Source organism: Rissa tridactyla, chromosome 6, assembly GCF_028500815.1.
Source record: "Rissa tridactyla isolate bRisTri1 chromosome 6, bRisTri1.patW.cur.20221130, whole genome shotgun sequence".
NCBI classification, from domain to species: Eukaryota; Metazoa; Chordata; class Aves; order Charadriiformes; family Laridae; genus Rissa; species Rissa tridactyla.
This window is the reverse complement of record NC_071471.1, coordinates 64,373,977-64,398,978: the sequence shown is the minus strand read 5'-3', so window position 1 is coordinate 64,398,978 and position 25,002 is coordinate 64,373,977. Positions and strand designations below refer to the sequence as shown.

The following is a 25,002-nucleotide window of genomic DNA, read 5'->3' as shown; positions in this document are numbered from 1 at the left end:
GCAGACGTCAATCCGTGTTCAGGAGGAGCCCATCCCGGCTGTTTCCCTTAGCTTCCAATTTTCATGGGCCAGAGTATGCTGATTCTCTCCCAGCCCTGCACAGTGCGGCACGGCACAGCACAGGAAACGCGTTCATCCCAGAAGATGCTGCAGCGACAGACTCAAAATAAATGAAAGGACTTCAGGATCAAAGGCATGATGTAAAATGTTACAACATTTTCGGTCTCAAGGTCATCCACACAAAACCTGTTATGGATTCTGTAATAATAGAAGCAGTCTCTTCGTTGAAATTAATTTATTTTGAGAATATCCCTTTTAATCCTCCATGCATTTTTTAGCACAAAAAGTTGGTTTTTATCACAACCTCCTTCATAAAATTTAATATTGTATGCCTGGTAAGGTGGCTGTTTCAACAATTCCTCATTGGAAATCCCACACCTGCGAAACCTTGGCAACACTGTCAGTAAGTGACCTACACAAAGTTTAATAGAAAAATTTTACTCAATATCCTCTGTTTAATGTAAACAAGGCAGGAGGCAAAACAAGGAGTATATATTTTATATAGTTACACTATTTTACAGGGCACAGAAAGCACTGAGGATCATGGCTTGAAAACTCTGTATGATATGCAATATCAGATATGGATTTCCCATGTAGCCCCAAGTCTACTCCATAATCCTTCGGTTTTACCTAGCACTTCGGCTTCAGCATTTCTTTTAGCAAGACAAATAGCACTAACAAAATGTCATCTGTGAAATTACACAGCAGGTTATGGTAGAAATTACCATGCATTTGCAAAGCCGTTCCATGGTTACTTGTGCCCTGTAAAATCAAGTGCGACGATCTTTACACTAATCGTAGTGTAAGCAAGCTCGGGATTCTGGTCCTTATATATATATATATATGTATATATATACATAGGTGATGTACAACCAGACTCAAGCTGTGTATCAAGCCACAGCTTTTATATTGCACAGACAAATACAAAGTAAGAACGTTACACAGACAGGATCTGAATACCGGGAATATTACAGTCATATGAGAAACTAAGGGCAAACTTGTTCTACCAGAGCTAGCGCATGGCTTATTACAAAATTTTCTACATTGGAGTCTAAATCAAATACATACTATAAATGGAAAAAAAAGTAAAAATGTGTCTATTTACAGACATGTGCATCAGGATTAAAATGTGGTTTGGATCCGCTTTTTGAAATACAAAATTATTCTAGCATTAGCTCTCAAGTATTTCAATCTACTACTAGTGGCCGTATTTTCTAAGGTGATAAGCACTTGCATTTCCCACCGACATCTGGAGGATCTGCATTTGCTGTGAGCTTCAGGCCATACCGTTTCTCGGGTGTCCATCTCTGGGTAATAAATAACCACATACAAACACACACACACAGAAACAAAATGGGCACCTCAGTAACATGCATAGATTGGAAAGGTGAAAACATGGACCTGAACTAACTTCTAATCTTTTTTTTTTTTCTAAAAAAAAAAGTGCATGAAAAATATCACCACAAAAAATAATTAAACGAGTTCCATCTCTTAAGGAAGATTAAATCACTTTTACAAAAATAAAGGTCATTGTCACCATGTATGGTAATTAAGGGTTTGTAGGCGGCACTCACAAAAGCAGTTTAGGCTAAAGCAACTTTAGGGATTGCTTCCCTTCTGTCAGGATGGATCCATGTCTTACAAATTTATCAGCTAAATAACATTTGGTTTGCAAGAACATCACCAATGTTGCTGGAGACTGAACAATTCTTTCCTGAATTTAAGAGCGCTTATAGTTGCATCTACTTATTTTTCTCAGGGACAAGCATGAAGGAATTAGGTTTGCAGCTCGGTAGACTGTTTTGCATTAAAATGTCAGAGAGGTTGCAGCAGTCCTTCCAGAAGCTGACTGATACAATTCCTTAGTGTAATGAGCTCAGGTACCAGCGAAAACAACAACAACAGAGGTGATGTTCATGTTTTCAGTTGAGATCAGGCATCTCAAATGAAATGGCTTCCTGAATTGTCAAATTACTTGGAACGCTCGTGCAAGTTTTGTTTAACATTTCTCTCGCTTTCATTTCTAGTAGTATTATCACTTCCGGTTTCCACTGAAATTGGGACATTAGAAGTATTCTGGTACATACACTTTAAAAAAAATAAATAATGAAAATAGAAAATTTGAGGAAAGAGTAATTAAACTCAAGCAAAGCCAACAAAGACTCAAATTCAGTAAAGCATCAGCATTTGTGCTCAACAGCTTAACTTTGTTCATGTAAGAGACTGTCATTTAGGAATAAAATCCTTGAAATTAAGCTTTTCTTTAACTGCTTTGCTGAATTGGGACCTTATTTATAACAAACGTATGTATTAAACATCACTCTGCGTAGACATTTACATGTTCTAGACTGTGTGTCAGGTACGTTACCTTAAGAAGCTTCTAACACGGACTGACTGCGATACCCATCACCAAAAGTTATTTGCTACTTTCAAGGTATGGGTCTAAAGAACAAAAATGAAAAAAGTGTCACTTTTTTACACCTTACCCTACTATGCTACTAGGACCTGAAAACACTTCAGGGCTAAATTCAGCAAAAAAAAAAACCAACAAAAAAAAGAAAAGGAGATGAGGAAGGAAAACATACTTTTGTTTGCCGGATGGATGCAACACTTTGTACAAAAGCCTCCCAGTATAGGGGGCCGCTGAATACAGGTTTTATCTGCCAAAAGGTTTCCCCAGTTCCAGAACGGCTCTCTCCAGCCAAACCCGTACTGGAAGCTTTTACAGCAGGACCCTCTTCACTGCTGTGACAATTAAATTTAGCCCATTAACTGTGACACTCTTCTAATTAACCTGCTAACTTAAAAGGCCTCTCAACATCCAGGTTCCAAAAATATTAAAAACAAAAACAAACCAAACCTCAAAGGCATGGATTCAGAGCAGAGTCTGATTCTAGGTACAGTCATGTAAATCCAGAACAATTCTAGTCAGCGAGTGAAATAGTCCGTATTTGTGTATGAGCAATCACACCTGAATTGGGCATTAGCTGTGCAAATAGGAGGGGAAAGACAAACAAAGAACTACGATGTAAACACAAGGAGCTAAACTCTACCCTGCCTGCCCGTGCCGTCACGCTCACAGGAGGGGAGAGCGCTCCGACACCCCTGCGCGCAGAGCAGGGCCGCTCTCTTGCCCAAGTCGCTCAGTGTGACTTGAAGGCTGAAGCGCAGCCACTGGACCCTGCCAGTGCGTAGGTGGCAGTGAGCAGCAGGAAGTGTCAGACCTGCAGGCTGCCGTCACGCTAGAGAAATCGAAGCAAAGCACGCTGAGGTCCGAATGGCCCTCCGCTTGCAATGCAAATGCCTGGCCTGGCTGATAGTATTCACATTGAAAAAGACTCAGAGAGACACTTCTGCATCCCAGCACTATGAAAAGCAGGGGCAAATTTTGGTCCTATATATGGTATCAACGCTTTAACTGAGTTGGCATCAGTCAGTCTTTTGCTGGGCACCGCTGCGATGGTTAGACAAGCAATAAAACGTTTCTAAAAATGACAGAACGTTTATGCTTCCAATCTTCAAGGCACAAAAGATTCTTAAACCAATTCAGACTAAATACCAATTTAAATGAAATTAAAATACTGTTTCAGCAACAACTACTAATGACCTATAATTAACTTCCCTGTAAAGGTGACATGAGTCAAGCAACTAGAGTTGACAAGCAAAAACGTAAAGTAAATCTAGTTACACAGATGACCTGAAGAGCAGTCACTTGGAATGACAGATACAAACATGCTAGGAATACATACACTTCAGGTATATTTGTTACGGATGTGATGCTGAATGAGGATTAATTTCATTAGTATTGATTTTATACTGATATATCTCCTGGAGTAATCCATTGGGGAATCAAGCTCAGAGTTGTCTTTAAGATTCACCAAAACAAAAATGATTCCTCATTAATATATCCCACTATATATGCATTGGCGGATTTTTTGAACCTCTTCATTTTTAATAATATACATTTCAACTATAGTTGTGATTTCCTTTCATATATCCAACTGAAAAGAAAAAGAATTAAGACATAAAAATGTTATAAAATTACTTTGCTTTTTAAAAGTAATATGGTCACAAAAAGCAAATTGGCGCATGTGAGCCCCAGAACATACAAAAGACCCAACTCTCTAAACATAGTCATTATAACAGAACAACCAAGGTCTGATGTCTGCGGTTCTTCATGCAGCTTTGCAGCTCTTCACACAGTGGCTAGAAATGCTATGTATTGGTTTCTCCCAAAATGCCTTCAATCGTATCCTAGGTCCATTCGAATCGCTCTCTCTTGCAATGTCAACATCTGGTGAAAGTAACTTGTCTTCCAGTTCTGTCAAATGTCAACCGACACCTTGCCAGGAGGCACCACCTCTTCTCATCTGGGTGCTGTCAATAGACTGAGACGGGCTAGGTGGTTTTCCAGCCTGGCTACTCAGCAAGGCTGCTTACGGTGTAGATGAGGCGTGATACTTCACAAATGCAATCGCTGCCAGCTCTTTGCAGAACTCTTCCAGCACAATCACGCCCTCTAGTAACGTCATGTGGTCAATGCTGAGAAAGAAAAAAAAATCAGCAGAGAATCAGGACTGGCACACACAGAAACCAGCCGTGGGGCTTGGAGAATATGCAATGTATTTACTCACATGGGCCCTTCCGGCTCCAAGCCCAGCAGGCGTTTTCTGACCAGCAGAAGTTTGGGAGTGAAATCTGGGATGCGCTGGATCCTAACCATGAGGTCCCCAACGACCTGTAAAGCACAATGCCATCAACACTCACAGTTAACACCTTTGCAGTGCACCTGGCAGCAAGGTTGAATGACAGCCTTCAGTCCCCACGATGCAGACCCCCTTCGGCATCCTCACAGGCTCACAGAACAAAATGCGGAGTAGCTGCCCTGCCCCGAAAAAGGGTGAGTGGATGCAGAACGGAGAGGGACACAAAAGGATCAGAACTCTCGAGCCTTACTAGCTGTTGCCACAAATGTTACTACTTATTTTAATTATGCCAGCGATTAATTTGTCTTAGTAAATGTTGATGCAGGCAATTGACCAGTAAATTCCTGGATTTAGGGAAAGTGCAAGGGGACAGAGTGAAGATTAGATTTTGAAATGGGGAGGGCTGCTGGGAAAAAGGGAGCTAAGCCCTCCATTAGTATTGGGCAAGCATCATTAACAGGCTCCTGACCAGCTTAATAACAGCTGGTGCGTGGGGTAGGCAAGGGATCTCTGACTGAGAAGACTGCGGAGTGACAGGCACCCAGCCAGCACTTCTAGGATGCAGGTCTGGCAGGAAGAGATGGAATCAGAGAGGCAAAGGAAGGGGACTTCCGATAAATCCAGGACTTCATTGTCAAGAACAGCCTTCATCAGAAAAAGAGGATGAGCAGAGATACGCATCCAGGCACAGGGTATTCAAGAGCGTCCTTTGCTTGTGTGTGAATCGAAGCCATCTCTTCCCCATCCAGGTGCAAACCTGTACTTGGCCTGTTCTTACAGCACTACCTGACGCTGCCTGCAAGTGACAGCAATGTGACCCAGCCCAGTTTAAAGCAACCTCGTTGCCAGAGGGGATATTCTGCATCTACACAATGAAACTAAGCAAACAATTCTCAAGACATACAGGATGAAAATAAATGCTGGGAAATAAATTTTTCAATGTTTTTGGTACAAAAGGCATAATTCTGATTTTCAAATCAAGAGCATAAGTATTTATTTTCAGTGACAAACCATTTGCGAACTTAAACTAGCCAGAAACTACTAACACTAACTACAAAGTTACTAAATATATCACTGCTGTATGGCCATATGTAAATATTAACCGTGTGTTTACTCACCCTGACAATAACAGAGAAGAGAGACCTGCAGCCAGAAGCCAGGTTTACATAAGGATCCAAAAGGTATTCGTGGATATGAGGATGGGGAAACAAGGACAGTTTGGACAACACTGACGTAACTTGTAAATTTACATCATAGGGCTGAAAAAAAAAGGAAAGCACGGTGCTTAGTTATTTTCATGCTGGCTTCTTTTCATCCAGCCAGTGTTTATTCAACTACTAGAACCTTATACACAGGGTTATGAATATATAAAGATAAAAAGTTAGATAAGAAGAGAGGCCCAAAACTTCTGCTTTCCACGACAGGGGTGATGCGAATATGACAGTTAGCTATTAAATGTTATTATCTGTATAACGGCTACAACCACTTAAAGCTTTTGCACGCTTGTTTATTTTTGGGTAAGTCCTCTTCCCGTGAAACATTTCTTCAGCTCAGTAGCTAAACAAATAGCACGGACTCAGCCTAAATTAAACATCTGCTTGCTTCTCCTGCATAACTGTAAAGTATAGGAGCTGAGGAAACTGAGACACACAAATCCATGTTTAGGGCTAATATGGTATTTCTCTTCTACTTTCTTTTTTCTTAGAAAGAACCATCGCAGAAGGCCCAGTCACGTTGTGGCAGGATGCTACAGGAGATGAGACGGTCCTAGGCTGGGAAAGAAGTATGAAATTCTGAGCTGCTTCTCCACCTCCTTTCCCCAAACCAACCAAATGGGAGAGGCAACACTGTCAGATGCTGGAAGACGCTAATCAGTCTGAAGAAAAAAAACAACCTACCTAACTTTCTAGGAAAATAATAGTGCCTAGCTTAAAGGATTTTACCTAAAAGAAAGTATTTTCACCCTAGCTTCTTTATGTTTCAAGTACTTTTTTTTTTCCATCACAGTGAAAATAAGCTGACATTTAATTCAGCCCAAAATTTGCAGACTAGTGCAATTTCCTTCCATCTATTCAGTGGCGGAACAGACTACGTTGATAAGAGATGGCCAGGCATTCCCTTGGTACACACCTATGCCAGTCTGAAGACGTTACCGACACCCAGATGGCTTAACTTCACCTTATTGATTTCTCCTGAAGTGGATTACAAGGCCCTCACTCAATCCCTTTGATTGCAAAGTGGCGTAATCACGTCTAGAAGGGGATGATTTCATGGGCTCAAATTATCATCTTTATGCTCTCAAGTTAGCATCCCACTGAAGAATCAGAGCACAGATTCTTCCCTTTTCCAGATTGTAAGATTTGGAAGAATTCAGCTTCAGATTAAGACAGATATATTTAGATGTGTCTACACGTCTAAACTCGCATTAGCCTACTCAACAGAAATCTGACACTTAATACACTTGCCCACACACAAACATCTCGTGCCATCTCAGATGCTCAGATGCTGGTCTCTTGACAGTTCCACAGAGCATGGATCCTGCAAGATCGGTGTTGTAACCGGAAGCTTGTGAGACAGTCTTGGGCATCACAAAAACGGCAACAGATACCTCAGTTCAGGCAACCGAGTCAAGTTTTCAGTCAATACAGTCAAGGAAGCTGAGATGGTGATTCACTTCACACTAAAAGAGACACCTACTTGCTTTGCAGTCTAACAGCTCCAGAGACTACCGGGGCTGTTCTCACAAAATTTCTGCTGACTAGACGTAGACGCCTAACTAACATTTAGGTACGTTATTCCTGAATTCATTACCACACACTACTGCATTGCAAAGGCAGCTGTCTTATAGACCTTTTGAAGTGAAAGCACGCATTTCTCCCAATCAACGGCAGTTATTTCTGTACTTGATATTCCAATAATAGATTCATCCCAATCTTCTAACAAATGAAGCTTTCAAAGCCTGGACCAGGGATGTTATAGGTAAAAGAGATGACTACATTTTGAGGTATTGTGTAAAAGTTACTCCGCAGACAGAGACGCAAATTCCTTCCATAAAACCATTCCACTGCCTATCTAGCCGAACTGTAGAGCTGAGTCACTCAATTCATTAGGAAGCTTTGAAGCCATGAGCATTATCTGGCGTTCACAAGAAGAGAAGGAAACAAAGTAGTAACATGTGCTGCATTGTTCACAGATTGCTGTTGCGATTTGAACTAATTGAGAGCATTAAGGAAAGCTGCTTCTTCACACAGAGCTTTTATTTCTGTCCATATGTCAGCAGATTCAGTACAGGCCTTATATCAGATAACATCCTAAAAAACTGCTCTATAACTAAATTTTTAGGAAATTCTTAGGAATTCTTAGGAAACATAGAAATGTATAATAATAACAAGAAGAAGGAGCTACTGTCTAGCAGATAAGGTACTGGATTTGAACAGCCTAAAACAAGTTACTTCGCTTGTGTGCCTCAGCTGTCTTCTGTCGGAAACCAGGCAAATGATACCTACCACCTCTGCAGAGTTTTCCGACATCTACTGATAAAAACTGATAAAAACACGAGAACTACCTATAGTATTGCAACAAAGCAAAAAAGAATCGAACACTATCTGTAAGTAGTACTGTGTCCCCACTAAAGGCTTTTCCACATTTTTCACTTTGTCTGGACATTAGCACCCATTACGTCAAATTTGTCATTGATAGGACTCAGGTTTTGTTGGTTTGGTTTTGTTTTTTATGTTTTTTTTCTCCTGTGTGATTTATGTGTTTTACTGTGAATAACCCCTAGGAATTTCAGTTTGGTTTTTGCGACAGGGGTTTGGTACGATGTAAGTAATTTACCCCTTCTGTCCAATTCAGGCAGTTCATTTTAATTCTTCTGGAGTCAGGAACCATTTTTGACACCACAGATCGTAAAACTTTGCTTGACTAACCCAAATGTGTGTCATGCTGACATGACAAAGGGCACTGTCATGGGTATGTCACATGACAAGGGTATATCAAAAAGGGCACTGTGCTTCCATGCCAGCTGCTATTTTTGTTGTAATCATATGTATCTGACACTCAGGTGTTTCTTGGGGGATGTAACTTGGGTCCTTCACTTTTTTGTAATTTATGTGTCATTGCTCAGACAAGGTTTTCATATCCAGGAGGCTTGTTTTTCCTAAGAGCTGATGATGCCCCGTTGTCTTCATGACTCCGATCTATAACCACTTCAGCTAGTGAAGCATGTAGAACATGTTTACTGGTAGCAAAACCCTGAGAATACACAATATAGCAATGGAAGTATTTGGCTTTCTTTTTTGACTTCTGAATTATAAAAGTTGGTACTCTCAACCACTCTTCTGCCCTGAACACTCACAGAGCTGACCTAGGGGCTACTACTGGCTTCCTGACATGTTTCCTATGCATTTATATGTTCAAATGGTTCTTGTCCTGCTTAGGAACAGGAAATCTAGCACTACTACAGCTAATTGTTTATTCTGTAGATAGCTCCACATGCAAACCAGAAAAGAATTGTACAAACTTATGAAACTGGTCATAACTACTGCATCTGTAGCAACTCCAGCTGGTGTAACAGGGAGGGTAATCTAGATTTCCAGGGCTTGTTTCACTGGCAAGAAAAGTTATCTTCTTGATATAAAGCAGCAACGTTGACTTGACTAACTTAAGTCCACAGTTTAGACAGAGGAAAGAAACATTAAGTTTTCACACAGGGCAACCACCTTTTCACCTCCCTGAGCCTTGACTTCACTTCTCCCCAGAAAGACTAGGTCATGCAGGCTGGCTAAATACAGAAACAGACATCAGGAAAATTCACTTTCTTTAAGTTCCTTTGTACTAATCTGGGTCTGACAAGTCACACCTCCTTTTCAGAACAAGGAGCCAGTCAGATCACGTCTCATTGGTTTGCCCTTGGCAGCTATATTTTTATTATTTGAAGATAATGAAACAGGAAAAAAAACTACTTTACATTGCAGATGGAAAAGGATACCTTCTAGAAACTTTCCATGCACTGATAACAGTTTTTTCTGGGGAAAATGTTAGCAGTGACGCAGTAAGTTCTTTTCATCTTACACAGTGACATAAACTGTTTCCTGAAGAAGACTCCAGATTGAAATTCACTGAAATGTGGCAGAAAGGAGCTGTACAGTATTTTATTTACTGAAAAATGTACATGCTTTCTAAGTGTAAATGCTGGAAAATGAAAACAGAACTGACTGAATGATTCCTAAGACGCTATCTTAGCTACATCTTTTATCTTAAGGATATTCTTTTCTTACTCATCAATTTCAAGTTGTATTTCTGGTCAAGAAAACGTTTGGTACACAAAAAGGTGGCTAAAAAGATAAGAGAGTTTTTGTTCTCTACTTTTGTTAAATTGATAAACTGATCACTATAACATCCTGCAATCTAGAGAGACCTGCACCAAGGACATGGGTTATTACACAATAATATGATGCTATAATGGGCAACTGAGTGATGGGAATCCACGGGACCTTTATGGAGATTAGCCCTTTAACAGTGATGAAAGTACCAGAAATGGAATTCATAACCTGCTTTTTCTTACCTGATCAAGAATCCTGCCCATTCTTTCAAAAAGGACTTTTAAGAAGTGTCCTTCAAAAAATGATGCTTCAAAATTGCACTTTTCTAAAGATCTGGGAGATCCAGGCCACTCCCACCGTAAGCAGATGACACAATAATCCCGGAACTAGAAAAAAGTAGTGAGGAAAAGAGACTTAAACCTCCATGGAAACCATTTAATTTCCTTTTAACTGTCCACACACACCTTAAAACCATAATCTGTAGCTAAATGATAAATCTAAGCTTAAAAGGAATAGTCATTCTGAAGTAAACAGTATCAGTTTCTATGCAGGCACCTCATTTTCTTCTTGACATTCCTGCTATTAGGGTAGTTTCAGAAACAAGGAGTGGAGAACAGAGCTCCCAAAAAGCAGCTGGGGCCAAAACACAAAGCAAAGCCAACAATACAAAACCCAATCCGGGTTATTCTAAAGCAGGAATTGCATTCGTATACATTCTTGTTGTCAGTAGTTACCCCACTTTCACCGTATTATGGGTAGCTTATCTTGCTATCCGATCTTTACTCCTCCCTAATTCCCAGGACAGGAAAGGCAGGTGTATATGCAGGGGATACAAATGAAAAGTGCTTCAGGGCTTCTTCTTCCCTCTCTTTGTTTCCTACCCCCCATAACAGTCTTTCTCAACCTCTGCCTCGCTGTGGGCTGCCTGATGTCTCACTTCCATACCTTGAAAGGAGCACAGGTTATAGCAGCGAAAATAAGAAACACAGGAATAAACAGTAGCAAGAGCAAGACAAAACAGGCTCAGAAATTTTTCACTGCATGTAGCTTACCTACTTGTGCAGGCTTCCAGGAATAGAAATATGGGAGCAGAAGAGCTATTTGGATGTAATAACAGCAATAGGCAGGGCTATTCTTAGGGGGAAAATATTTTAAGAGTAGCCATATCATTGTCAGGATGCGACAGAAACCAAGTCTGTTCTCTAATAACTCCCAGAATACTCTTTTCCCCAAGGCATGAAAGAAATACAAAGATGATATGTGTTTTCTGGCATCCAAGAACAGAACATAAGGGAATATTACATCAACCTTTGTTTCCTTATTCTCTATTTTCTATTCCCTTTTTTTTCAGGAGAGACTACAGATAAAACAATATAATAAATACAGAAATCCAAGCTTCCTATCCTAAACTGCTGATATCAGAATTCAGAGGTTATGGAATTTTTGAAGTAGCTACTAAATATAGCAGTCTCAGTTACTATACTCCTTTGCATCATTTTTTCTATTCTAGAAGATTCACGGGGCTTCAATAAGAAAGCTGCAAAAGAACTGTGATTGTCCTCTGACAAAGGAAACTTTAGATTATGTTTGTAAGAACAAAACCTGCATTTATTTCAAAACAGTAAATCATAAAGCTTTCCCTACCTACCAAACCTCCCAACTTCAAACCTGAAAGCCTTAGGCTGCATGCGCGTTCTCTGTGATGAGCCTTTATTTTTAAAGTCCCAGATTGCGTAACTCCTATGCAGCATTTTAATTTCCCTTTAGTCCTTTCAAACAGCTTGGCAGGCAATTCTCCAAGAGAATGCAGATAAATGCAAAGCAAATTAAGAATCTATCTGCAGTTCAGATTTTCTCTCAGTGTATTTGTTGTATGAATATTAATGCATTTAATGTCATCCATTATTCCCACTAGAGTAATACAAGGTGGATTCACCGTCAAAAGATCTCCAAAGGTAAGTTTTCATTAGAAAATAAAAATTGAATTTTCCCATCTTCCATTACCAAAAGATGCATTTAGTAGGACTATTTATAGAACCATTTGTATTTTCTCGCAAGCATTTCAAATTCTCAAGGACTAAGGAAGACTTCACTGACTTACTTGTCTGTGGGCATCTCTGAGGTAAGTATCATAACCTGTACCCTCCACATGGTATGATGACTTAGCTTCATCAGGTACAAGACAGAGAAAACTAAAGAGGAAAAAACAAAAAAGTACATTAATGAACCCCTAGAATCTACAGAGCACTAAATCAATACTTGCTCATCATCTGTAACAGTGTACACAATACTGAATTGTCTGCCCAAGTAATCCACAGATTCTACCAGAACTTTATGAGAAGAACAGAGAATACAAAATCTATTTAAGCACATCTATTCTAACGACGGTTTATAACAACGAGTTGTATACTTCAGAACTGTTGTATCTAGCACTAAAGGTAAAAACCTCAGTGGAAGCATTTTCTGAGAATTAGCCAGACAGAATGGAGATGAAAAGGAATATTCATAACCAGGTTATGAATTTGTAAAGGTCAGACTCCATCTTACTGGAGCATATGGAAAATATACTGAGGAATAAATGAGCCAAAAGAGAAGGAGAATTACAGTTAAAATTCTTCTTAACCTACTGCATAGGCACTTTTATTTACCATAGTTTGTTGTGGTACAAAATGAACATCTAAGAACACACAGGAATATTTGCATATAAATATCCCAGTGCCAGGTATGTGGTGCAAATACTATATGTCCTTATTACTTCACCAACAGCTGACCTAAAAAGCATCAGGAAATTCTGAATCTTATTAGAGAGGAACTGTCTTTGAAAAATAAATATAAAACCCTAAAATTTCTGGACAGCAAAATACAACTCAGTCTTTGGAACCTACTTCCAAACTTCAGCTTTCTCCACACCCCAAGAACTGCTGGAGGCTCCTGTAAGATTTATGTGCAGAAATATGTAGCAGCTGACTTTTCGTATGGAGTTCATCTTATCCAAAAAAAATACAGATTTGCAAAACACTGCAAAAACTGAAAACATTTCTATTCACTGATGGAGATCACACGAGGTGAATTTAGGAGAACGTTCTTTGCGTCTTTGCTCCAAACCGTGTCCACCATAAACTATATATAGCAGTACTGGGGGAAAGAGGGCAAGAAGCAGCTATGCCATTCTACGCTGGCTGTCCTCAAGCTGTTTGCCTCTTTAGCTAACACCTTCGATTACTTCTGAGTAAGTAGAAAGGTCATCACTGAAATACCAGTGCTGCTTTGCTACCATGTATTAACAGAGCAAACAGCATTTGTCCTAATATTAGTTGCTAAGAGAATTACCATCACTAAGTTGCTTAGAGCAGAGTCTGTCCTCTTTGTGATATCCAATTTGCAGAACATCTAACATGCACAACGGTATGTTACAGGTCACAGAGATGCCCCTGGATTTTCAGGGAACAGAGGGTTCTCTCTAGCATAGCAAATATTTCCTTTTATATATGTGTTTAAGGAACTTTAAGACCTTTTAGGTTTTATGGTTTTTTCCCCCTAAAACGTTTATGGCAAGACTCCCCAGACTTCTCCAGGAAGGTCAAGTCTTGTAACAGCAGTTTAAGTATAGCAAATATTTTTGAGAAAAAAAAGTTTTATAATCAATGAGGCTTTCATCATGAATTCTGAGTATTCAACTAGACTATTAGCTGTAAAGTTCTTCTATTTTTCTCATTTATGTTGAATAATTTTTACTTATTGTAAGCTCTAATCTTTCAGGAGTAGCTTTCTGATAAAATGCCACATAATTTCCTTCTGTGGAGTCATTTTACCAGCTGGCAGAATAACATCCATTACAGCGTACATTTAATTTGCACAGTGTGTGCAGACACCCACACATTCAGATTTCTTTAAGTGTTTGTTTCAGCTTACCTATTTACAATTTTATGAACTTCAGTCTTCCCATCATTTTTTGGATGTTCTGGACTGACAGGTGGAGAAGCACTGAGCCATTCCTGAGCTGATAACGTGTTATCTGGAGACAGATCAGTAAATAACGGATCTTCCTCTAGGTCTCTGTGAGATTATATTAGACAAAATCATTATTCATAGAATGTTATGAAAGGCCTAATCTCTGGGTCAAAAGGCATGCTTTCTATTTTCCTTCTCTGAACAACTAGGATGTTTTCCAGATCACTATCATATGCATATCTTTTTACCTAATTAATATGCAGAAATACCAACCTTTACAAATACTCAACAAATTTTATTTTGAAGAAAAATCATAACTTCTGGATCTGAACAAAAGAGTAGACATTTTTGACTCGTACAAAATCACTGCATTAAATCACTTAAACTCTTTAGCCACATTTTTTACAAGAGAGAGAGTTATACTCCAGGAAATCATTAGACGTTGTTTAGATGACTCAGAAATATCTAAATTAAAATGCCTAAAATAGCTGGTGTGACTAGCTCTCACCCCTCCATGATTAAAAAAAGGAGTTAAAAGAGATACGTAGGGTACTTAAAGGACTTTACATAAAGTGTTCCAGAAAAGTTCATCCATCAAAAAATTATTCAAGACCATAAATGTAAGCAAGACACCTTAAATTATTGACTTCAAGACTAATCTCACTGAAAACAATACAAACATGCATAGACTTAAGCTAAGTAGATGCATAAGTAAATTGATATATGAAGACCTTTGAGTATCTATTGTTCTGGAAAGAGGCTTTTGATAATTTTCTTTTCTGTTACTGTTCTAAATTAACTTTTCTGTTACTGTTCTAAAAACTGCTATAAATTACTGATATAATAATTTCTGCATCACTTCTGGATATGGATTAATACATAGAGCACTCATAGTGCTATCTGTGCTCACTTTTCTTTCAATTACTGAAAAAAACCTCTGTTTTGTTTTAAAAATAAGGATCCAAGTTCCCTGTTGTGAAAACTTCCCTTAAAAGAGAAACTTACACTGCTCCTGCAATCTGTCCATTTTCTACCACATCTTTATCTTCTTGACAGAGAGGCTTGTATTCCATATAGTTTCTCTCTTCTAAATTTCTCAGAACCAAATTATAAAGGATGTGTTCATTGGGTTTTTGCAAAAGGTGCTCAAACATTCGTAAAGTCATTATGCTGATCTGCAACATAAAAAGTAAAAATTCAACAAACTGCTGCCTTACACTTTTTGCCTTTTATCTGGTTTGTACATCCTAGAACATTGCCATTACTTATTTACATTATGGAAGGAAGCAAAAATCCTTACAAAATTAGGAAATTGTTATGCTGAATGTGGTATAAACATGTATGAAGAGTTAACACATATTTGAAAATCAATATCTGGATGTATTTTTTTCCTGTAAAACAAAAACTGTTCCAAAAATCTGCCAAAATAACAATGCAAAGAACATCCGTAGAACTTACAACTTAGCTTTCCATATTACAATCAGATCCATGCTGGAAGATGGTTATCATTGTGCAAGTGCGACACAGAACAGGACTTCCAGAGAGTAATAAATACCCAGAATAAAACAAAGTAATATTGGGATATTGTGACTAGAACTATAGGCTAAGATTTTTACATGGAGATATTATGTAGGCTTTTAAAAGGAGACTGACTTTAAGCAATACAGAGACTGTTTTTAAAGACAGCTTCAGAGTGCTTAGCTTTGCAAAGAACAAGTAATTTATACAGATAACTCTGGGTGAGCAGGTAAGCATACTAAAAAAAAATGGATATATGAAGGCATAGATCTGTATTTCAGGCAAGCTTCGTTCTTATTTGAAAAAGTACAGGGTGGAGGTTGTTTCATGGAAGAAATGAAAGCAGCTCCTGAGGAGGGATTGCACCGAAGTAAATTATTTTAACGACGTCTACTGTGTGTAAAGTGCTTAAAGTTATTGTATCATCTTTTAATTGTCATTGTGTATATTCCCTGACCACACTTTATATAAAAAATAATGTTTTAAACTATACCTTATGTGATAACAAGACAGGATTGACTCAACATGGAAAATAACAATGATGCAATACATAACAAAGCATGAATTAAAATGCAATTACAGAAACTGATTTTGCCTTATCTTACAGATGAGCAAGCCGCACTAGATATACATAGGGGGCAGGCAAATTTAGCAAAGAATCTTTATTAATGCGAACAATGTGCTACCTGGAGAAAACAGCTTGACTTTCATTTTTTAAAGGGAATTTGAAGGGCTGGCAGTCCGAACTCTTCTCCTTGGCAAAAATGTTCACTGACATAAATATGAAAAGGCCTCACAATGACGTTTTTACAGACTCTACGCAAGACAGAACTGGCTGGCAAACATTGTTAAATCATTACCACTTCTCACCTCATCAGAAATATGATCACAGTGTTCGATTAATCTGTGTCGCAATGGATGTCTGTTGATATCTGCCAAAGTTTCTGGCTCTCTGTTTTCTCCAAGTATAAAATAAACTACTTCCTGCAGCAGGACATCTGAAGTCACTTGACGAACAATGCGATGCAATAGTGCCGTTGATGTGAGGATTCCGATCTCTGAACTGAACAAAAAATTTCCTGTCAGATATGTAGTGAATTTCAGCTGAAAAAAAAAAAACAACCCACCAGCTAAATTCAGATTCTGTTGGTTGTGTCTTGTAGGATTGCTACGCACGTTTGCATCAGCTGGGGTTCCATAACATCAATGAAAAATCGTTCCCGCACAGCTTTTGCCATAGCAACAGCAGCAGTCTGAAACAAAAGTACAAAATAGTATGTCTCAAACTCAAAAGCTAAGAAACAACTGGAACTACTTATTTGCTGAATATATTTGTATCATCTGCAAACATTTCAAACCTTTTGTGCTTCTTTGATGAGCTGATCACAGTAGTCAAACCATGAAAGAAATGAAATCAACGCTCTTTTCCCTGGAAAAGCAGATGCATCTTCTTTATGGCTATAGGAATCCAAACTAGAGAACACAGGGAAAAATACTTATTTAGTCTACAAGTAATTGAAGAATCCTGGACTTCATTCTTATTGAACTTAACAGAATAATTAATGATCTACTTGCAATGAAGTGAACACTAAACTAGCGTTTTTGCCAGTCTCTACTCATCTGGCAGTGCTACGATTACACAGGTTTTCTCTGGCATGCTAAAGGATACGTAGCATGTACAGCAGAACAGCTCTGTTTGTTTAAGTATTTCTTGAGTTAGAAGGGAAAACTGATCACCTAGTCTGTCCTCCCAGGAAACACAGACCACAGAAACCGAATCAATAACTCCTGTAGTCAGAGAACCATAAAATGAAGGCAATTGTTCTCCTCTACTCTGTAACAACCTCAATCAAGTCCACCAAAACCACACAAGTGAACTAGAATTGAACTAGATTGTATCTTTCAGAAAAAAGCATGTATCTCAATTTATAGCCTCTACAGAATAACAAATGCGCCATTTTCTTAGGTAAAGCAGCCCAATTATTATTTATCCCACTATTCAAAGTTGTTTTTTCCCTTCTAACTTCAAACTCCAGCCCCTAGAAATTTTGGTAGTTATTTTGCATATACCTACTTTTTGTCTCAGCACTAACAGATCACGAGCAATTCATAACAATGAAAGCAGAGAGGGGAAGAGAAGAGTTTTGAGAATCTAACATGCAAGCAGGTAGGATAACTGGCATGTAGCTTTTGCTTCATGCTGATAAGTTATGCAGTAACTCTTTCCTTCTTCTTTCTTACTGCAAAAGTTTTGCAACAACAGCCCCCTGCAACAGGTTACAGTGCTCACTGTGTACAGTGAAAAGTTTGTTTCTGAAATCCTTAACATCTGAAGAAGAAAATAATTTGTACCTGATACTGCAGCTACGCCGCTACAAATTGTTAAAGTAATTCAGTGGAAAAACCTGGCCCCTGAGGAATCTCTGCAAGGGACTGGCAGCCAAACCTGGCCCCGTGTCAGAAATCACGTGGACTCCCGAAGTCCAATGTACCACTGCGCTGTGGCTGGGATCTCAGCTCTGCTCTTGAGACTTTAGCATTGGGGTGTGAATATTTTATACATCTTATCTACCTATAGAAAACTAGTTTCAGGGAGGGGTGTAAAATCGCCTTGGGTATTAAATACAAAAATAAAGTTCTTACCCCCAGTTAATTGCCTCCACTGTTTCAATGTCTAAGGGATCCAGTGACTGAGGCAGGGCTTTGTAGAGGGTGGCCAGCCTGTCTGTCAACAATTCACATAAACAAGTGTTTTGAGTCAGGCACTTGGCAGCTGCTGGTTCTGGCAAACTCACCAAAAGCATGAGGCCTTCACAGGCCTTCACTGCTATCCGGCCGTCCTGGCAGAAGGGCATGGAAGAATTAATCAGAGGGTGAATGAAGCTCACTTGAAATCAAGAAGCAAGCACCTCCCATATAAAACCTCTCTATTTCCCCACAGCAAGCAAATGCGCTTATTTTTGTTGCCTTTTCAGTCATTAAAACTTCATTCTAGTAGATTTGGATGGTACAAAATAAAGAATCTCACCTGAATCTATGTCAAATACTATGAATGCAACCTTCAGCTTGACAGAACTAGTGCTGTAGGTCAGCTTAAGATCAACATATTAGAAAATGTAAAATATCACTTAATGATAACGAGTATATCGGTAGACTCAGTTTTCTGCTCTCAAGACTGCTGTAGGAATTACAGGCTGACCCAACCCTCCTCTAAGTTTTCTGAAAGAGTCTGAGTATGAAATTGAGGATGGAACTGGGTAAGACATGCAGCAGTTGTTTTTAAAAGAAATCAAACCCCCCAGTCCACTTATAAAAAAAAGGGGGTTTGGTTAAGTCAGTACAATTGAAAGTAGTTTTTTAAATATTCTCTTGTGGTATATTTAATCTAATGATGATCCTACGGAGCATGTCTGTGAAACATGCAGCATCCTATATAAATTGATCAAAACCCACATTATGATTAACAAACTTAATTTTCAAAAATAATATTTTTACTTTAACCTGAATTGGCAAAGAAGATTACCAATTTACAAAAACCACCTGCAAAACAAACCTCATTTTACTTTTTATAGTTAAAAACCAGCATGTACATACATGTATATTCACTCCTGCTTCCCACCTCGCAGAGCATTCAAACTATTTCATCATTTTATCACATTAAAAAGAACAAAAAAACATCAACTCACGGGACTTTTGGTGAGGTTTAGTAGAGAATTCACTAAATTATAGTCTTGATTTGGACAAACAGTGGAGGACTCGGGTGATGATGTGACATTTAGTTCATCCAGACTGAAAGAGAGATCATCCGCCTGTTGAGGGAGGTCATCTTCCTTCTCCATCTGCTCCGCTCCAGAGGCACTAGGTATTTCTTCAGGCTGAAGGGGCTGTCCTGTGTCTGTTGTCAAAGAGTCTTGGCCTTTTAGCATGTCTTCTGTGATTATACCTGCTGATCCCTTGGAAGCCATTGCTTTTAACTTACTCTGCAAAGCATTTTGTTGGAATTACATGGTTGCAATTACTGTTCATCCTGAAGCAGAAATTTGCTAAAGGCCAACTTTTTACACCATCATTTGAAGTAGTTCCCTACAAGGCTGGATACAGTAACCACATAGAATGTAATGGGTTGCAGGAGCGTGGGAGTCTTTAAACCTAGCACATTTTTTAATCTGCTAAAATTTCGCTAAGGCCTGTACCATTTTGCTTCAAGGCTGAATATGCCATCTACAAAGAGATGGCATCTTTTTCTCTCCACCACTGAAGGCACATATTCACTTGATTTGCCCACTATTTGATAGAAGTTTTTCATTTACCTTATGAGTGCACCTTTAGACCTTAGCACACACTACAAAACATCCCTTTCTAGGTCAAGGCCTCAAATTCATCTAATGTTTGAAACACCATTTCCAGTTGGAGTCATACAATTAAATTCATTCTAAACTTCTTGAGATTTTATCTTCAACAGGAAAGGGAAAAAAACACCTTTTATGACAGCAAAGTACTCTCAAGTTGTGTTTCTCGTGAAGAAAAAGTTGAGCAGATTGAATGGACAGAAGATACTAGAAGTTAGCATTGGGCACTGGATAACAGATATAACAGATCACAGAGAACCTTCTCGGAATCTACAAACCATCTCTACTTAGCCTGAAAGAAACTGTCTTCCCATAAATCTGTCTCCAGCACATAAAGGCATTTAAATTTGTGCTCTGTGATACCAAGAAGAAACTCACAGCAAGGCAAGATTCAGTGTTCTTCTGGCATAAGCACAGGTGAATAATACTTTATTAGAACCATAAATTAGACTTCAACACAAGACATTTCTTCAAGTGAGTACAGTAGGGAGACTATAAATCCAAACGGTTCCCCTTATCTATGATAACACCAAAAATATTACTAATATATGTCAAGCATTAATAATTTAAAAGAGTAACCATTTGGGGTTAATGGCGTTTAGTACATACAAACCAGCAGGTACTAACAACACAACAGTCTCGGGCAGCAAACGAGAGAACTGCTGTGAATGCTTGCTTGATAGATGTGCATTCGTTGTGGCGAATTTGTACTGAATGTTGTGATACACTCATATAACCAACTCCCTGGAGGGGCAACCCAGTGGTAAAAGCAGCACACTGCATGCTATAAAGTAAGTATGATTTTTCACTACAGCAGAAAAATTACTGCTTCCACACATATATTTTTTTTTTTTACAGTCTGAAATGCATAAGGCTGCAAAGCAACAAAAATGTGTCTGTCTGAACCACGTCTGTCTATCCCTAAATCTTCTAAAGTCTTCCAGTATCCTCCCATATATTTTAGCAATACACAGGAATATCTGAATCACAACGATGAGCTTTGCACATAAAGCAGTACTAGGGGCTGGAACTGCATTTCAGTCCTGGATTGTACACTGTTGCTGGCACTATCCAAGTAGCAGACAAGGTTGCCAAAGAGAAAAAGCTCCTTTTTTCAAAAATGACATAATATTTTGTAAAATACTTGTTTTATATTACATCAGCCTATTGCCTCATGGCTGGACTCTTCTGTCATTTGAAAAGCCATTGTTTGTTTAGCTAAGGCATCGACGAGAAGACCTAACATATATAAATACATAAATGCCCCTAGAAATTAGTCCATAGCTCATTACTCTTACGTTGGCAGGTGACACAAAGCAGTCTGTACATTGAACAACACACAGGCAGAGTTTTTGCATGTATTTAAGCTTCCTATTGTTTAATCATGCAATTCTGCAGCTTAGCTGCTCACCTGCCTCTTGTAAACGCGCAAAACAGGATCCTGAATGACCTAATAGAAAAGGTTACATAAAACACATATTCAGTGCCTTCTAGACAAAGTACTCCTCTAACTGAATTCAGCATCGACAGAGAGCAGACAATATAAAAATACGTTTTTACATTTTCGTGATACATAACTATCGGAGTTTAAAAAACTGTGGGGTATGACGCTATGTCTAGATTTATGACAGATTTAAAAAGATACACAGATATGACAGATTTAAAAAGAATTCTGTGAAAAAATTAAGTGACGTCACAGCTAATGAGAATCTCTACTTAATTCATGGTGAGAAATATAAAGCTGATAATTTGTAGTAATGAAAATAGAAGTGAACAGTGAAACTACTGTTCATTTTATAAAATGAAGGTACAACTCTTTAATGGACACTACTATACTAGAACTTGTTTAAGGTCTCAAAAGCTGAAATTGAAACACAGAGAATCAAGTGTCCCTTTGCATGGAACACTCAGTTGGAAGGAGTATCTTGCATAAGATGCGATGAGATGAGATGAGGCAACTAAGGAATAAACGAATAAGGAAAAACCATGAGGTAACAAGTTTACCATAAAATAATGGCTGAGAGAGAGGTGACAAGTCAAACATTCCTATGTATGTTCTTTCTCTCCACACAAGAACAAGGAAAACTCAGCTTAAAGAAAAGAATAAATTAAAGCCAAAGTAAAATTAACACGTGGATTTTAAAGGTTTAACAAAGTAGAATGCAGTTGTTCCAGTTCTTATTTCCAGAAGAAAAGTAACTTGCCCGAGAGATAAAGTGATGCCTTATTGGTAAAGCAATACATGTGAAAGATTTTACTAAAATATAAACACCATTCTATCAACAAACTATTTGATATGGAATCATACAAAGGAAATCCTGGGTTTGTACATACTTGAGTTTTTTCTGTTCATAAAATACTGTAGAAACTGATCAGGAAAAATCAAAGAAGGAAGCAAAACTAGCAGATACACACTGTTTTGGAGAGATGTATCTGCATTTCAGTTTACACGTGTTGAAAATTTGAGAGAGAAACGCCACACAGGATTCTGTAAATTTACCCTTTCATGTATTTGAAGGTCAGAAACAGCTATGAACTCACAACAATAGCACCTCTAAGAGGCATAGATGTGAACAATCAGAATATTCTATTCTAATAAAGGACAATTCTGCACCCCAAATACCTTATCTGGAAACAACTATCGGAAGTTGCAAAGACATATGCTTTAGGCTATGACATTTAGAATAATGTGAAGGAAACAGGAGCTACAAAAAAATGTTTTTCAGCTTGCCTGAACCCTACGGCCAGCATTTTGTGAAACCAGAGAACTCTGAAATTTGGAATTATCTGGTTTTCCATGTATGATTTTTAATATTGTGATATTGCTATTTTGGGGAAGAACACTAATGTCTGACAAAATACTTGTGGTTCTTATGACTGGGGTTCTCAGGTTTGATTTCAAGGGCATTATTTGAGTATAACAGTCGTTCAGGGGGTTCTTTTCAAACCATACAACTTACATAAATAACACTAAAAGTAATCCTGGTTTGGGCTTCTACCATATTCTGCATGTAATATATCTAGTAGTTTGCTTCTGAGTGTTTCTTATGTTTAAACGCTGTCTTTTCAGTCCTTACACCATTGCTACTGCTTGTACAACTACAGTGGATACAATCACAATCGGGGTGGTATTTAATTAGGGTAAAAATAAACTCAAGATGGATTCTTTACTACTGACTTATAAGTGATATTCATGTTCCCAATGGAAAACAACTATCTTTGCACTTTAACAGAATCTGCTGTTACAGATCTTGTTTGTGGAAAGCTTGTAAAATATTCCTTAAAGGCACTATACCTACATCTTTTCACCTGTGTATCACATGTTTAATAGATACTGTGTCACCATAGGAAACATTGCAGTGGGAGCAGGAGGCATTTCTAAATGGACTTGTACAAATGAAACTTTTATATGCTCCTCCTAAATGGGAACAGAAAGCCAGTCTAGAAATTCTTTCTCCTCCCACTCTGATTTCATCAGTGCCACATGTTAACTTTGAAGAGGGAGTAAAGATATTTGGCTTTCTTACAGATAGAAAATAATGTCATATTGTAGATTGTGAGCTGGCACTGCAGCTAGACCATATGTGCCACTACCAAATAAGGGCCCAATCCTGCAGAACACTTAGCAACTTGCAAGGTTTCAGTGCCCCACGCAATCTGTCCTTTAGTCTTTATTGGGCTGAAGACAAAACAACATAAGAAATCCAAGGTCTCCCTCACACAGTGCTTTACATTACAATTCGTATCACTACTCTAAAGGCACTTTCACTACAAAGGATAAGGACCTCATGCGGGTATATTTGTGAGTAAATGAAATTACAATAAAAATAATCAGATGTATCAAGTCTCTGAAAACAAGACAAAAACCCTTCTAATATCACAGGAAAGAAAATCACAGAGCGAATGAAAACTAAGCTATGAAGCACAATGTGATACCTCCAGTCCTCTATCAGATTTTGTCTGTGACACTGTAAATACACCTGCAAAATTTGATTTGATTTACTCACCTCAAGGAAGAAGTTGACCAGGTATGGATCCTGTTTCAGCTTTGCACATACTATGCAGAGAAACTGAATTTCTTCATTTTCTGTTGGTGTTGCCAGAACTTCACCACACAGCCTGATTAATTTCTATCACATAAAGAAAAGTGAACGATTAAGACAGGGAGTAAGTTAAGAGCTTTTTTTGAATGATGGACTGAATTCTTTTTCTCTATACATACCACAATGATGTATGATTATTGACTTGAACATTTGCTCCAGAGTTAGATTGCTATGAACAAGATTTCTTTATTACTCACGACTTACATTGCAGTGGCAGTACAAGGCTCTAATCATTAATACATTAAAACCAATACTGCACTTGAGCAGTTTCTTTAACTCAGTCGACAATGGAAGAATTAAAGGTACCATTAGTTACAGCAGAATAAGAGAAACTTGTCATACAAAAATATATTTTATTTAACATTTGAACAGTACCTGCACTGGCCTATGCACATTTATGTGGGGAAGAAGAGGTTGCCGTATTCTTCCAAGAAGTTTTGTATAAAAAGCCAAAACTTGCTGTTTCATTCCTGGAGGACACTGAAAGAAAAACAGATGAACAATAACAAAAGTGTAACAAATGTGGAGAGAAACATAGATGCAAGTTTGTCACTCAAAATGGCTAATTTAACAGCAATAATTTATCCAAAGTATTTTAAAAAAAACCATCATCTGTTAACACATTACTTTTGTCGATATTAACAGAGATCAACAAAAAATGTTGCATCGCGTTACTGTTTTCTTTTTCAAATTATTCACATTTTCAGTAAATTGCTCTAGTGAACACTTCTACCAGTCTTTCCAGGAAATATTCCCTATCAACACAGCAACGAGGGGAAATTAACTCTGAATGAATCGGCTACAGGTCTGCTGTCTTTTACGGTATTGTGTCACAAAACATCTACATGTCTACAAAAGGTTTTTAAATTCACGAGCAATTAACCTTAGACAGGTAAAGTGTTTATAAATGCACAGATGTTCCAGGACAAGAGAAAACTGTTGTATTCCCTGAGATTCAGCAGAATATAAATCACAAGTATCTTTGGAACAT

The 25,002-nt window shown here is 38.2% G+C and overlaps 1 protein-coding gene across 3 annotated transcripts in view; it reads right to left on the bottom strand.

Annotated features, from left to right (window-relative positions):
• Positions 1 to 280: 280 nt before the first annotated feature.
• Positions 281 to 25,002, bottom strand: part of FHIP2A (FHF complex subunit HOOK interacting protein 2A) — a 36,442-nt gene continuing 11,720 nt past the window's right edge. For 2 of the 3 annotated variants that reach the window (XM_054205860.1, XM_054205858.1), the window contains 15 exons: positions 24,387 to 24,491; positions 23,916 to 24,038; positions 21,320 to 21,358; positions 19,246 to 19,539; positions 18,203 to 18,399; positions 16,918 to 17,032; positions 16,736 to 16,812; positions 16,430 to 16,622; positions 15,047 to 15,216; positions 14,003 to 14,146; positions 12,192 to 12,282; positions 10,333 to 10,476; positions 5,885 to 6,025; positions 4,695 to 4,798; positions 281 to 4,602 (listed from right to left, as the gene is read on the bottom strand). In XM_054205860.1, coding sequence (XP_054061835.1) covers positions 4,497 to 4,602; positions 4,695 to 4,798; positions 5,885 to 6,025; positions 10,333 to 10,476; positions 12,192 to 12,282; positions 14,003 to 14,146; positions 15,047 to 15,216; positions 16,430 to 16,622; positions 16,736 to 16,812; positions 16,918 to 17,032; positions 18,203 to 18,399; positions 19,246 to 19,539; positions 21,320 to 21,358; positions 23,916 to 24,038; positions 24,387 to 24,491 — 2,043 coding nt within the window. In that variant the 3' untranslated portion in view covers positions 281 to 4,496. The remainder of the gene's footprint in view (positions 4,603 to 4,694; positions 4,799 to 5,884; positions 6,026 to 10,332; positions 10,477 to 12,191; positions 12,283 to 14,002; positions 14,147 to 15,046; positions 15,217 to 16,429; positions 16,623 to 16,735; positions 16,813 to 16,917; positions 17,033 to 18,202; positions 18,400 to 19,245; positions 19,540 to 21,319; positions 21,359 to 23,915; positions 24,039 to 24,386; positions 24,492 to 25,002) is intronic. The other variant, XM_054205859.1, reaches the window with a different exon arrangement.